Source organism: Nelumbo lutea, chromosome 2 (assembly GCF_056320005.1).
Source record: "Nelumbo lutea isolate HS-2025 chromosome 2, American lotus-T2T, whole genome shotgun sequence".
Taxonomy (NCBI): Eukaryota; Viridiplantae; Streptophyta; class Magnoliopsida; order Proteales; family Nelumbonaceae; genus Nelumbo; species Nelumbo lutea.
This window is the reverse complement of record NC_142685.1, coordinates 39518176-39532584: the sequence shown is the minus strand read 5'-3', so window position 1 is coordinate 39532584 and position 14409 is coordinate 39518176. Positions and strand designations below refer to the sequence as shown.

The following is a 14409-nucleotide window of genomic DNA, read 5'->3' as shown; positions in this document are numbered from 1 at the left end:
TTGATTTTTCTGCTCTTTGTAATGATTATTAAGTATACCTTATCATGATTGAATAAACTTGGCTTTAAGGGTGCTTACATGAACAAGTGTCCGTTTGGTTTGTAGTCAGAATTGGAATCGAAATCCTATGGAATCAGAATTGGAATGGTCCATTCCCATAACCAAAAATGAGAGTGGAATGTACATTCTAATTCTGATTCCGCCTAACCAAACAGTTGGAACTGGAATAGTACATTCTAATTCTGATTCCAGACCCTATTCCTCCAAATAAAACGGACCCTAAATTATGTACAAAAGCATATATAAATATGTAGAGGCTTGATATAGGGTGAGGCCTGAACAAAACCCAAGCCCGGAATATCGGGGCGGGCCGGGCCCGGCTGAAAATGATAACTGCGGGGTGGGTCTTGACTCTTTTCATTCATTGAAATTTCGCGCCATGGTTTGGAAGTTGAAAAAATTCCAAACCGCGGTAACAACCTGCACTTCCATACTTGCTATCAAACTCTTTTTCACAAAATAGCGCGTACACTGCAGCGATGAAACCAGAAAATCCCCTTCATCTCACCACCCAGAAGTGCACCACTGGTTGTCCGATCCTCGACCGATTCTTTGCTGGCGGCATCCCCTGCAACTCTATTACCGAACTTGTTGCAGAGAGCGGATGCGGCAAAACCCAACTCTGTCTCCAGCTCGTCCTCTCCGCACAGCTCCCCATCTCGCAGGGCGGCCTTGCTGCCTCCTCTCTTTACTTCTACTCGGAATTCCCCTTTCCTTTCCGTCGCCTCCAACAGCTCTCTTCTTCCTTTAGCTCCTCTCATCCTGACCTTTTCTCCACTCACGATCCCTGTGATCACATCTTTGTCCGTGGACTCCAGTCCGCCGATGAATTGCTTGGCCTATTAGACAGAATTGATACCTTTCTCACTAACCCACCTTCTCGGTTACCAGTAAAACTGATCGTGATTGATTCAGTTGCCGCACTATTTCGCTCGGAATTTGAGAACACCCCAGGTGATCTGAAGCGAAGGTCATCGCTCTTTTTCGGGATTGCAGGGAAGTTAAAATTGCGGGCAAAAAGGTTTGGTCTAGCCATTGTGATTACGAACCAGGTTGTCGATTTGATCGGATCAGATACTGCCAACGGTGTGAGAGTCGGAAATTTAAGCTGTTTATATTCATCGGGAAGACGTGTTTGCTCAGCCCTGGGTTTGTCATGGGCCAATTGTATAAATTCTAGGCTTTTCTTGTCAAGGGTGGACGAGATTGCTGGTAAAGAGACTGCTGTGAAAGACGATGAAGGTGGGAATTCAGTCCTCGTGTGTACCAGGAGGAGAATGCACGTCGTTTTTGCGCCACATTTGCCGGAATCGTCCTGTGAGTTTGTCATTGTGAGAGAAGGGGTTTTTGGGTTGGATGAACGGTGATCCTTCTGTTGTTTTCTATATTTATTGAAGACAGTTTCCGATGAAAGGGCGGGGTGATCTTGTTTTTTGGTTGGGTAGCTTTCTTATTTGATTAGGCCTGTTTAGAGATACAACTTCGAGCAAGAAAATGGCAACATGTAATTTTCTTATTTGACTTTTGGTGTGATTTTTCATGTGTTATGTTTGTAACTATTTCAGGCTAAAGATAAAAAAAGAGTTTCATTTTGGACCTTGAGGATCAATTGAATACACATTCTTGGGTTTTTTATGCTCCAAATGTTCATTTTTTATCATCCAAGGTGTCATCTAATTCTCTTTATCAACCATTTTTTATCAATGTTTGTATGATTGATAAAGAAAATTAGATGACACTCGAAAGGCATTTGTGAACGGTTGATTAAAGGTAATTGATGAAGTGCATTTTGGCAGCTCCTAGTCGATAGGTGACTCGAATGCCTGACTGAGTAATCCCTACCTAGAATGTAGCTTGGATGCCTGGCTGAATGGTTCCTACTTGAAAGGTGGCTCTGATGCCTAACTAAATGGTGACGAGCTAGAGAGGTGGCTCTGATGTCTAGTTGAGTGGTGACGAGTTGGAGAGGGTGGTTTTGATGCAACCTGCAAAGACATTGTGTCAGAGTGCTCGAGTTGCTCTACCCGGGGTGGGCACTCCGAAGCTTAAGTTAGCGATTCAAAGATTTTTAAGATAGTTAAATGTAAGAGAATTGGAGAGCTACAAGAACTAAATTGTGCCTCCCCCCACTGGGTTGGAGGTAAGGCCTTTATATAGGCACTATTTGGCGTCAGCATCACACAACATGTCTGGGATCTTCGGGAGAATGTGCTTAACTGCTCTGAAGTCCTTGGAGGTAGTCATGCACGTAGGCCAATCTTTGTGCCTTACTCGGTTTCTCCCAAAACATTCGGTGTGAGAACTGACTTCCGAGAGATCCGGGAGTAATGGGATGCATGTAGAAATCGACGACGAGCACGTCTCGTAGGTCGCTAGGTCGGCGCTAGAGGCAAGTTGCCAGATCGGCAACAGAGGTAGGTCACTAGGTTCGCGCCAGAGGCAGGTTGCCAGGTTGGCACTAGAGGCAGGTCGCTAGGTCGGCACTAGAGGCAGGTCGCCAGGTCGACACCAGAGGTAGGTCGCCAGGTCGGCGCTAGAGGTAGGTCGCCAGGTTGGCACCAGAGGTAGGTTGGTGACAGTGCCAAGTTGCTAGATGGGACTCCATCATTTTGGCTAAGGCAAGTTGTTGCCTAGATGGTTTTGGGTTTCAACCAGTTGTTTCGAAATGCCATGTGTCATGATGTTAGTGGAGGGCCAAGTCTGCCCTCATCAATTGCCCCCCACTCCCGAGCTGAGATCAACTCAGCAAAGGGAGTAGATTTGTGCTTCATTGTAGGTCCTTAAGCCTGTTACCAACATATTTTGAGGTCGGCTTAGGGGTCCTTGATGTTTTAGGCTGTTTGACTTCCCCTTGTGATATGTGTGTCGATGATGGAATTTAAATAGTGGGTTGGTGCCACGGCTACGCTGTATTAGTCCTTTAAGGTGCTGGTCATCTACCCCTACGATAAGCCACAAGGAACTCAACTTGTGGGGGCAACTTTACAAACTGCAAGTTGCCAGCTCGCACGGGAACCTTGAAAGGCTCAACCTGCAAGGGCGATTGTAGTCTGTTGGTCATTGACTCCTGCGGGAACCACAAAGGACTCGACCTGTAGGGGCGACCTCGTGAACAGGGCTGACAAGGCTTGTCTAGGCTGATTTCGTGTGTCGCTAGGTCGGCGGAAGCAGGTTGCCAATTCGGAGGTAGGTCTCTAGGTCGCCAGGTCGTCAGAATTTTGACAGTCTAGTTTTGTTCTCAACACCTCAACCTACACACCTTGGCAAGACTGACCTGCGAGGGTGGATCCACAACCTGGTGGTCATAAACTCCCACGTAAAGCATGGAGGGCTCAATTTGTGGCACAACCTCACAGTTTGTTAGCTATCAACTCCCATGAGAACCACGAAGGGCTCGACCTGTCGGGTGGCCTCACATTCTATTGGCTGTCAACTTTCACAGAGAGCATGTAGAGCTTGACATATGGGAGTGGCCTCACAGTTGGGGAGATTTTGTCTAGGCAAGACTGTGAGAATTCGTTTGGATTAATCACTTTGCTTCTGCCCCACTAGGGGGTTCTTTCGATCAAGCGCTATTGTTGTTGCTTAAAGATGTTATTACTTAAGGCTCAGAGAATTGGGTGAGGAGATATCCTTTTGTAGTGTTTCCCATAAATGGCACCAATTGATGAAGCGCATTTTGGCAGCTCCCAACTGGTAGGTGACTCGGATGCCTGGCTGAATAATCCCTACCTGGAATGTGGCTTGGATGCCTGGCTAAATGGTTCCTACCTAGAAGGTGGCTTTGATGCCTAACTGAATGGTGACGAGCTAGAGAGGTGGCTCTGCTATTTAGTTGAGTGCTGTCGAGCTAGAGAGGTGGCTCTAATGTGACCTGCAAGGATAGTGTCAGTGTGCCTGGGTTGCTTTACCCGGGGTGGGAAATCCGAAGGTTAAGTTAGTAATTCAAAGATTTTTAAGATAGCTAAATGTGAGAGAGCTGCGAGAACTAAATTGCACCCCCCCCACTGGGGTTGGAGGTAAGGCCTTTATATAGGCACTGTTTGGCATGAGCATCACGCAACACATCCGAGATCTCTGGGAGGACGTGCTTAACTGCTCCAAAGTCCTCGGAGGTAGTCGTGCACGTAGGCTAATCTTTATGCCTTACTCAGTTTCTCCCAAAACATTCGGTGTGAGAGCTGACTTCCGAGAGACCCGGGAGTAATGGGATGCATGCAGAAATCGACGGCGAGCATGTCTCGTAGGTCACCATGTCGGCGCTAGAGGCAGGTTGCCAGGTCGGCAACAGAGGTAGGTTGTCAGGTCAGCGCCAGAGGCCAAGTCAGCACTAGAGGCAGGTCACCAGGTAGGCACCAGAGGCCAAGTTAGCACTAGAGGTAGGTCGCCAAGTCGGCTCTAGAGGAAGGTCGCCAAATCAGCACCAGAGGCAGGTCGACGACAGTGCCAAGTTGCTAGTTGGGACTCCATCATTTTGGCTAAGGCAAATTATCGCCTAAGTGGTTCTGGGTGTCACCCGGTTGTTTCGAGATGTCATGTGTCATGATGTTAGAGGGCCAAATCTGCCCTCAATAAGTATTCAATTTTTTTTTGACACTAGGCCTAAAGTACAAAATACTAATCAAGAAATTTCTTTTTTTTATTTTTTATTTTTTTGGTATTTCAAAATCTCTACACCAATTACAGAGGTCTCCCGGTGCTCACTTTTTTTTAAATATTTTGCTTCAGCAATTTGGTCTGTTCTTTTGGTAGCTTGATTAACTTTGTTTGTCTGTCTAGGATATAGTACCTTGTTTGCCCATTTTATCATATTCTACCTTATATTGTAGCCGAGTATTGGTGAATGAATTTCGCCTTAAAATAAAAATAAATGGAAAGAACAAAACGTCCAATGAAGATAAGCGTCAAGACTCCTACAAGGAAATACATTTGAAAAAGACACAACAGTTTATTAAGTGAAAGTGGAATATGGCCAAATCAATTAGTAAATAGCTTGGACTCTTGTATTATAATTATGTCACTATCAGATTTTCTTCCTAATCTTTGGATTGAACATTTAATGAATAATAATTTGTCCAATCTTTGGTTTTCTTGCAGGCTAAATGGCAACTACCCTAAGTCATTAACCCGTGAAACCCACCAAACTGAATTATATACATGGGGATAACTTGTAGAACAAGCATATTCTTGACTTCTAACACTAAGTCCAAGAAAAACTACAGGAGTATTACTGTATTAGATGGCCTGTTCCAACTATAAAAACACGCACTTGGCTTTTATTCTTGTAGTTTCTCACGAATCCAGATCCTCTCACTCATCACTAGCTATGGCTTTCTCTGTAATAAGATCAGCTCGAAGCATGGTTCGACCTGCAGAGAAGACACCCTCTGGCATGCTTGATCTTTCATTCATGGACAAACTACCAGTTGTGCAGCACGGTGTTAGATCATTGCATGTATACAGCCATGGCCATGAACCCGCGAAGATCATAAGAGAGGCTTTGTCCAGGGCTCTGGTTCCATACTATCCACTTGCGGGGAGGCTGAAGAAATCAAGCAATGGAGATATCCAGGTTTCCTGCACTGCGGAAGGTGTTTGGTTTGTGGAGGCGTCTTCCACTTGTAGCCTGGCTGCTGTCAACTATTTTGATAACAATTTCAGTACTACTACTCTGCACGATGAGGATGAGCTTATTCCGGATCATCCTCCAGAGTCGGATGGCCTGGATCTGCCCATCCGAATGCAGGTACTTATTTGAAAGTTGAAACTCGTCTAATTCATCAGTAGCTACGAAAATCACATTCATCAATGTTTTGTTCAATTGGGTTTGTAAATTCTGAACAAACTGAGAGTCGTGTAATTCAGTAGGGAAATAATATCAATCTAATAGGCAGAGAGCGCCCCGAGAATATGACCAATAACAGTCCACACATTAATGGTGGTAGGTAAATCGCATTAGAATGAACTCTCCTGAAATTTCTGATCACCAAAATAACAGCAGACAACTCTCCTAATTCACCATGTTAACAGCTGGGGCTAGAAATCATCCAAGTGTTTGTATCGCAGGTGGTTGGACCGTTCAATAAGAAATGTATTTTATAAATAACCACCTGTTTGGTTACCACTTTTATGATACACCAATTGATTCGTTACAAGTGTTTTTTTGACGGTATCATAGTCAAATTCTCTATCAATCTATATTAGTAAATGTGCATGTGGATGGTTTTACGGAGCAATTTTGGATAGTAATAACTATAATAATAATATCAAGGATGTATATATATATATATAATTTCTTATATCATCTTTTATATTTCTATCTAAACTTAAATTTTATTATTTAATTATGACACTTATGTTTTTGTATAAATGATGAAGGAATTACATTAGGGATGTCTTCTAATTTTTTATAAACTTTGATTTTTATTTTTTTTCTATAGTTTTTAGTAGTTCTATCTATTTTTTCATTTTTTATTATTTAATTGTGACATCATGGGTCAACCTAGACTATTGAATTCTTGAACTATTCCATGAATGGAAAACATTGATACAATTTTAAATTTTGTATTCTATTTTCACCATTGATAAAAATAATTCTTATTTATCACAATTATTATATTTAATATGATGGCTATGTGCCAAATATTCTATTAAAATATTCTATTTTTTGTATTTCTATATTTTTTAATTTTATTTTTCAATTATAACAACATGGGTTGATCCATTTGGCTTTAAATTTTCTATTTCATTATATAATTAATACAAATAATTCTTTTTTATTACACTTATCTTTTTTAAATATGAATTAATATATAATATTAAAGACGTGCCTAAAATTTTATACTATATACATATTGTAATTTTTTAATTATTTTATTTAAAAAATATTATTTAACTATGACTTCATCAGGGATGGCAATTTCCCCCCTAAAATCGGGCCCCGCCCCGCCTCGAACGGGGCAGGTTTTCCCCAACCCTAAACAAGGATGGGGCGGGGATGGGGAAAATAATTTTTCCCCGAACCGGGTACGGGATGGGGATGGGTTTTGTATATCATTCCCCGAACCCAAAGGTAAATTAGTAAAATATCTCTAGGTTTAATATTGATATTTAAAATATCTCTAAGTTTTCCCTAAATTTTTAAAATCCTAGGATCCCATAATTTTATTTTTGAATTACCCCTAAAGTATTATAATTCAATTATAAAATACCCCAAATTCCTATATCCTATGTATACATTGTCCCTAAAATAGATAATCTTTAAGTAATTGTCTTGGAGCGGGAAAAATTCGGGATTCCCCATCCCTGATGGGGAATGGATTCCTTGCTCGGAACCCGCCCTGCCACCAAGGACGGGGCAGGTATGGGGCATGACTTTGGGGCAGGGGCGGGGACGGGGAGGGGGTGCCCTGCCCCAAACTCACCCCGTTGCCATTCCTAGACTTCATGGATTGATCCAATGATGGGAATAATTGAACCATTGGCCCATCGCTTAAGGAGGAAAATGGTTTCATTTATGGATTAGTTTCAAATTTCGTATTTCCATCATTTATAAAAGTACTTTTTATTTTTCATACCAATTTTTGTTTAATAAGACAGAATATAATATTAGAGATGTGCCTAAGATTTTCTAATTTTTACTTATGTACTTTTATCTATTTTTAAATTTTTAGTATTTAATTATGGTATCATGGATTCTCCTATTTGATCCAAACGGTAGAACTACTTGTCACTTAGAAAAGCCAGTTTAGTTTTTAGTTGATTTTAAAAATATATGTTTTATACAATTAATATTAGTATTCATGGGTTTAATTAGTGAAATTTAATGATGGACAAAAATACCTTAAATATAAGATTCAATGACAGAAAATGGGAGTTAATGCCTTGGATATGAGATTTAATGAGTAAATAAAATGCACTAAAAAGTAATATCTAACTTACAATTTCTGCCCTCACAATAGAGAGTGACCAAATTCAAAAAGAGAGGTATTTTAGTTAAAAAATTCCAAAAAATATAGATATAGATATCTATCTATATAGGTTGGCTTAATAAAATATTAAAAACAAATCATGAACAGAAATGATTTTTAAAAATATAAAGTTTCTTTTAGGAGAAAATCAATGTGTGTAGGTTCAAGCTGGGAGTTCACTTTGGCTCTTTAGGAAATCCTCCAAGCACACCTACAACGGTGTTCCACTCTTGAATACCTCAAATACAATAGATAACAATATAAATACAAATGCCTCGCTATAGACATATAATAACAAATGCTAATCAAACTATATCAAAGCAAGAGAATGCACAAGTACAAACTTAAGCTCTTGAAGAGGTTCAACAAATATAAGTGAAAAACAAATAAGCCAAAAAGGCTACTCAGTTTTTTTCACTACAAATTAAGTTCCTTAGTTTCTTTAAGACAAAAGTACAAAACCATTGATTTATAATTATTGAAAGCATATCGTCATTACAAAGTTGTCTAAAAAGGATTAATCCATATTAGGAATTATTTAGATTGAATTTCCAATAAGATAAAAAGTATACCATAAGAAGTAATAGCCGTTATGCCTTCAAACGGTCAAATTGGGTAGGGTCGGTTCAAGGCCGGTTTAAAGTTGGTTTCATTCAGTTTCATGTAAAACCTACCCATTTGCTCACCCCCAATACGGTGTAATTTAATAAATTAATATTATATTATTGGGTTGGACTTATTTTAGAAAGCCCGAGACTAACTTGAAAAATAGTTAGCCCCCGTGCTTAGAATTCAAGCCCATATATTATGTAAACCCTTAGTTGAAAGAAAAAAAAAATAATGAAAATGTTATGTAAAACTCAAGTAAAATAGCAGTCGTGTTTACAATTTTTTATGCTGATAGGAAACAATATTGTGAAAATATAATTAATTAATTTATTTAGTTTCATACCATCCTAACTGGTACTTTAGATGGTGTTGAAACATCAATATAGGAAAGAGAGGATTCCTAATTAAAAAAACTAATCTAAATAATTATCAATTGTTACACTAATTATTTAATATTAAGTATTAACAGTAATTAATGGTCATTTAAAGTAATTAACGATCACTAAATTACTGTAATTTATAGAAGTTACCGCAATAAATACATAGTTTAGTGTTAAATAACTACATTACATAATTTATGGCAATTTACATAGTTTATAGTAATTTACAGTTATTACCAAAAATATTATTAATTAAAATAACTAACAATATTTAACAGTAATTTAATAATTATCAACAGTTACACAATTTATTTAACTTTGATTACTAATAGTAATTATTCCATAGTAGTTAACTGTAATTATTTATGTAACTATAATTTAATGACAATTAATTACTATAATTAATTAATAATAAACAATAGTAATTCAACAATTACACTAATTAATAAATGATTGGAAAATTTTAATAAGTTTCATAAGTATTGGATACTACATTTATAATTAATTACCATTATTATTGGAAATATATTTATGGGTTTGGGGGATGATCCTTGGGTAGGAATGGTAATGGTTAGTTTCGAAGTGACCCGTCCTAATCTCGAGTTTCAAATTAATTCTCGTCTTTGACCCCAATCCCCATCAGGAAAAAATTTAGCTTGCATCCCCGATCCCCAATGAAGATAGGTTCCCCATCAGGGACTTGAATCCCCAAATTTTTTAATTAAAAGTTTATTTTTAGAAAGGTATTTATTTAAAATAAAGAAAAATTAAAATACAAATAATATTTTAAATATAAATAATATAATATATACACATTTAATATATATAATCGAGGTCGGGGCAGGGTGTGGACTTCACCCCTGTCCCCGTCCTAGTCCTCAATCGGGTATTCCTATTAGTCCCATCCCAAATTCCCCATTCCCATTTGGTTAGAGAGGCCAGATACTCAATGGAGATTGGGAAAATTGCCATCCCTACCCTTGGATTGTGAATCCCCATAGAGCAACAAATTTTAAGCCCAATAAACCTTAACACCTTTTTCCAATGCTTTGCACTGGGGCCCGTCAGTTAACTCCAATGAGAGAGAGAGAGAGAGACTAACATGTTTTCCTATGTTTACTTTGAAAGAAAAAGTAGGGGAACTGTACAAACCTAGAAAAATCCCTACCTTAATTTTCCTTCAAACCAAATACAGCGTAAAAATATCCCTCCTTTGTGACAGGTTCATCTACAACTTATTTTTCAATCTACCGTTGGTTATTTTACTCCTCTTAATTAACTTGTAATAAATCACTGCTTCTACTTATCAGCTATAGATAAGATTGGCTTTTGCATTTATTTGAAGAAGTTAATTGATATTTGATTTATGATTAAAACTTATTTCCTAATAATATGATTAATCTCAATAATTCCGATAACCTATCAAAAAATAACATTAAGTCCAATAATTAATAAATTATATTTCATGTATTTTGTTATTTTAACTTAAAATTTTATTCAAACCCTTTTAAGAGCGTGAAAGGCTGACATATTTATTATATGTATATTAAAAGAAGACCATCAGGCTAAAGCCTCTTTCCATTTAGACACGTGGCGTTCTAATTTTTCAGAAAACAGTATTTTAGAAATGATTAGTTACATTTTCAAATAAAATTCAAAATTCAAATCATCTTTCAAAATATTTAAATGAATAGATCCATGCTCAACCAAATAAAAAGCATACATGGTGAGACCCATTAAAAGGACTACCACAAATACACTGGTTCAAATATTTGTTTTCCCCTTTCATTCAAAATCTTAAAATAGATGCATAGTCAATCCAATAAGAAAAATACATGGTGGGACCCATTAAAATTATCATAAACTTGGCCAAATTGTCTCACACTTCTTGGTTAATTTAAATTAATTGACAATTATTCAAAACCACAGTTATTGAAAATTGTGGTTAATTGAAAATAATTGACATAATTATTAAAGACAAATTAAACTGGTTTTTTTTAATACGCAAAACAGGTATTTTTTAAACCACCCGGTCCACATAAATTAACCCGTAAACTATATTGATCATTCAATTCAACTTGACCCACTTTTTTTATAAGCCAACTTGACCCCTTAATTCAATGAAAATTTATTAGTTTAATTTAACAATTTATAGGTCCACATAAGTTGATTCATTTATGTTTAATTTGTACACCATATAGGTCATTGACTTTAAATTGGCCCCGTAATTCAATTAAAGTTAATTACTTTAACTTAAATAATTTAATTCAATTAATAGCTTATCTAATTCAGCTTAATTAACAATTTAGTACATAAAATTAATTATCCAATTCATTAATTCATGTACGTAATTAATATATAAAATATGCATTATTAAGTTTACAAAAAGAAATACAAAATGATCCAATAATTATTAAAAATGATTATTCTAAAAAAAGAAAATGATTGAATAATTAGTAAAATGGTTAAATAACCAAATGAAGCTAATTAATAATTTAATTAAAGTCAATTAAAATGTGATAAAAAAATTAAAACCAACTATTTAAATAAAAAATAATTGGATATGTATTACATGTATAAAATGTAATTGTCTATGTTAGCATCATCTCTCCATCTTTGTACAAAGAAAAAGCATAAATTGTTAATTGCAAATTAAACCTGATTTAATTTTCTAAAGTAAATAAAAAACTAAAATCAAATTTATCATATAAGCATAAGTTGTGGTCTCAAATGAAATAATAAATGATGTGAGCCATTCTTCAAGATAAAATATGCTAAGTCTCGTAAATAAAAAAAAAAATCTATAAAAAAAAACAAAAACCTAATATATATATATATATAGAATATTCAAAAAAAATGAAATAATTCAGATCGTTCATTTAATAACCCTTCTGTATGACAGATTTACTTACCCAAAACTATAATAAAATCCTTGTTTTATCATTTACAGGTAACCCAGTTCACATGCGGTGGATTTGTCATAGGCCTTGTAGTCAGCCACGCCATGTGTGATGGCCTAGGAGCTGCTCAGTTCCTAAAAGCTGTGGGTGAGTTTGCTAGAGACCTCCAGCAGCCAAGCCCAAGCATTGCCCCTGTATGGAGCAGAGAAGTTATTCCGACTCCTACACGTCTATTAGCACAAGCAACGACCAAGCAAAAGCTACTGCCACAGCCACCACCTCTCTTATTGCATGACTACAAGCTAGAGAAAGCCGCTTTTGACATTTCATCAGACCGAATCAGTCAGCTTAAGCGTGAGTTCCAAGAGTCTACGGGCCAAACTTGCACAACCTTTGAAGCCATTGCTGCCAGCATCTGGAGTAGCCGAACTAGAGCTGTAAGCTTCCATTGTGACACAAAAGTTACACTCATGTACCTTGCTAATGGCCGTCAACTCTGCAACCCGCCATTACCAGAAGGTTTCTACGGCAACTGTTTCTTCCCAGTAAGCATAAAGGCATCTAGCAAGACTGTATCACTGGCGTCAAATGCTGAGGTGGTTAAACTGGTACAAGAAGAGAAATCTAGGCAGAAAGAAGGATTCAGCAAATGGATGGATGGTGTTTTCTCGGAACCTGGTGAGAACCCATATGTTCCCTCTATCGCTTACAAAAAGTTGGTCATCTCTGAGTGGGGTCGATTAGGGTTCAATCAGGTTGATCTGGGGTGGGGTCCCCCTGTCCACATGATTCCACTTGACGGTTATGGCATCGTCCCTCTTGTGATAATAGGGACCCCACCTACTCCAAAGAAGGGTATCCGTCTGATGACGTGGTGCGTCAAGGGGACCCACATGCCACATCTTGTTGAGGAGATGAAAAGTAGTCTGGCTTGAAGAAAACAAGAAAAAATGTGTAATAAGTAAGCAGAAATTAAAAAAAAAATTATCCTAGAATATATTCTTAGAGTTATTATCCACTTGTAATTTAATTGTTACACCACCTTAAATTCAGTTATATATCTCCCAATTTGCACATGCAAACTCTCCAAAGTCAATTCTATATCTATAAATACCTCTCCAATCTTGGAATGAAATCACGAATTCTCTTTCTTCTTCCTTTCTTGTCTGATATTTTTCATGGAAAAACCCTGCCACCACTGTCACAGAGCAATGTTGAATGCTCTATGGATCAAGAACAAAGTTGGTTTCGTAGATAGATCAATTGAAAAACTAGATTCAAGCAAACCGATGGAGCAACGAGCTTGAAAATGCTACAATTCCATAGTGATTTCAAATGCCTTAGCACGCGATCTACATGATAGTATAGCCTACATGAACAATGCTAGAGACATATGAAAAGATCTTGAGGACAGGTATTTTCAAAGCAATGTATTTGGGATCTTTCACCTCAAACGCTATTATTGTGATCATTGCAAAAAAAAAAAAAATGAACACACCAAAGACCGATGCTATGAACTAATTGGTTACCCTCCAAATCGTGATAACAAAGGGAAGTCTCAAACACCAGACGGTCAAGATCGTGGATCAGGATCAAGACCAGACAAATCAAGTGGGAGGTATTCCATCCAAAATGTCACTGCCACTGCAACTCCGAATATGGGTTCTAGATAGTGGTACATCAATATCTGCAAATTTCGTTGATAAGGCATCTGCCCACCCACTTGGATCCTTAATTTAGGAATATGGGTTCTAGATAGATAGTGGAGCCTTTAATCACATGGTCCCCACATTCATTACTTCAAATAGTGGAACTCTGAATTCTGTGATTAAACCTGTTCAACTCCCTAATGGATCAATCATGGCAATTACCTCCCAAGGGGATGATGTCACACTTACTCCTGATTTGACTTCACACAGTGTTTCGTTCATACCCAATTTTCACTGTAACCTGATCTCTTTAAGCAAACTTATTACATCTGATTACAAATGTGTTGTGTTGTTCTTCCACACCTGACAACCAAGAGTTCGATTGGGGTGGGGGGTTACAAGTGTAATGATCTTTACTACTTGAATGCTTCATCTCCCACCATAGCATAGCCCTACATTCCACTAGCTAGCCACACCACCATACCTTCAAGCATCTAGCACCATCTATTGGGTCATGCTCCTTATAGTAGAATTTAAAAAATAAAAGAGTTGTCCATGTTTGTACACAATAACACAAATTGTTGTAATGTTTGTTTCAAAGTCAAGCAAACATGAACATCTTTCCCATTGAGTTGTTTATAGACCTTTGAAGCAGTATTCATGTGATTATGGAATTAACCACCAACAATTTTGCGCTAAAACCCCTCAACCAAATGGAGTTATCAAACGTAACCATTGCCGCCTAGTAGAAGTGGCAAGAGTCTTACGATTCCATGCTGGTCTTCCCATCAAGTTTTGGGGTGAATGCATACTTACCGCCACTTATATCATATAACCCATT

At 37.5% G+C, this 14409-nt stretch overlaps 2 protein-coding genes across 2 annotated transcripts; both read left to right on the top strand.

Moving 5' to 3' along the window:
• Positions 1–370: 370 nt before the first annotated feature.
• On the top strand, positions 371–1678 carry XRCC3 (homolog of X-ray repair cross complementing 3 (XRCC3)). Its single transcript, XM_088972892.1, has one exon. The coding sequence runs from the start codon at positions 540–542 to the stop codon at positions 1425–1427; it is 888 nt and encodes a 295-aa protein (XP_088829018.1). The 5' UTR covers positions 371–539; the 3' UTR covers positions 1428–1678.
• Positions 1679–5350: 3672 nt separating this feature from the next.
• LOC148870007 (acyl transferase 4-like) lies at positions 5351–12995 on the top strand. Its single transcript, XM_088972263.1, has 2 exons — positions 5351–5806; positions 11970–12995. The coding sequence occupies exons 1-2, from the start codon at positions 5387–5389 to the stop codon at positions 12852–12854; spliced, it is 1305 nt and encodes a 434-aa protein (XP_088828389.1). The 5' UTR covers positions 5351–5386; the 3' UTR covers positions 12855–12995.
• Positions 12996–14409: the final 1414 nt, after the last annotated feature.

Excerpts from the sequence above, each read along its gene's own strand:
- XRCC3 (XM_088972892.1), top strand. The coding sequence starts at position 540 with ATGAAACCAGAAAATCCCCTTCATCTCACCACCCAGAAGTGCACCACT.
- LOC148870007 (XM_088972263.1), top strand. The coding sequence starts at position 5,387 with ATGGCTTTCTCTGTAATAAGATCAGCTCGAAGCATGGTTCGACCTGCA. Across the intron at positions 5,807-11,969 it reads ATCTGCCCATCCGAATGCAG|GTAACCCAGTTCACATGCGG; the intron begins GTACTTATTTGA and ends TATCATTTACAG.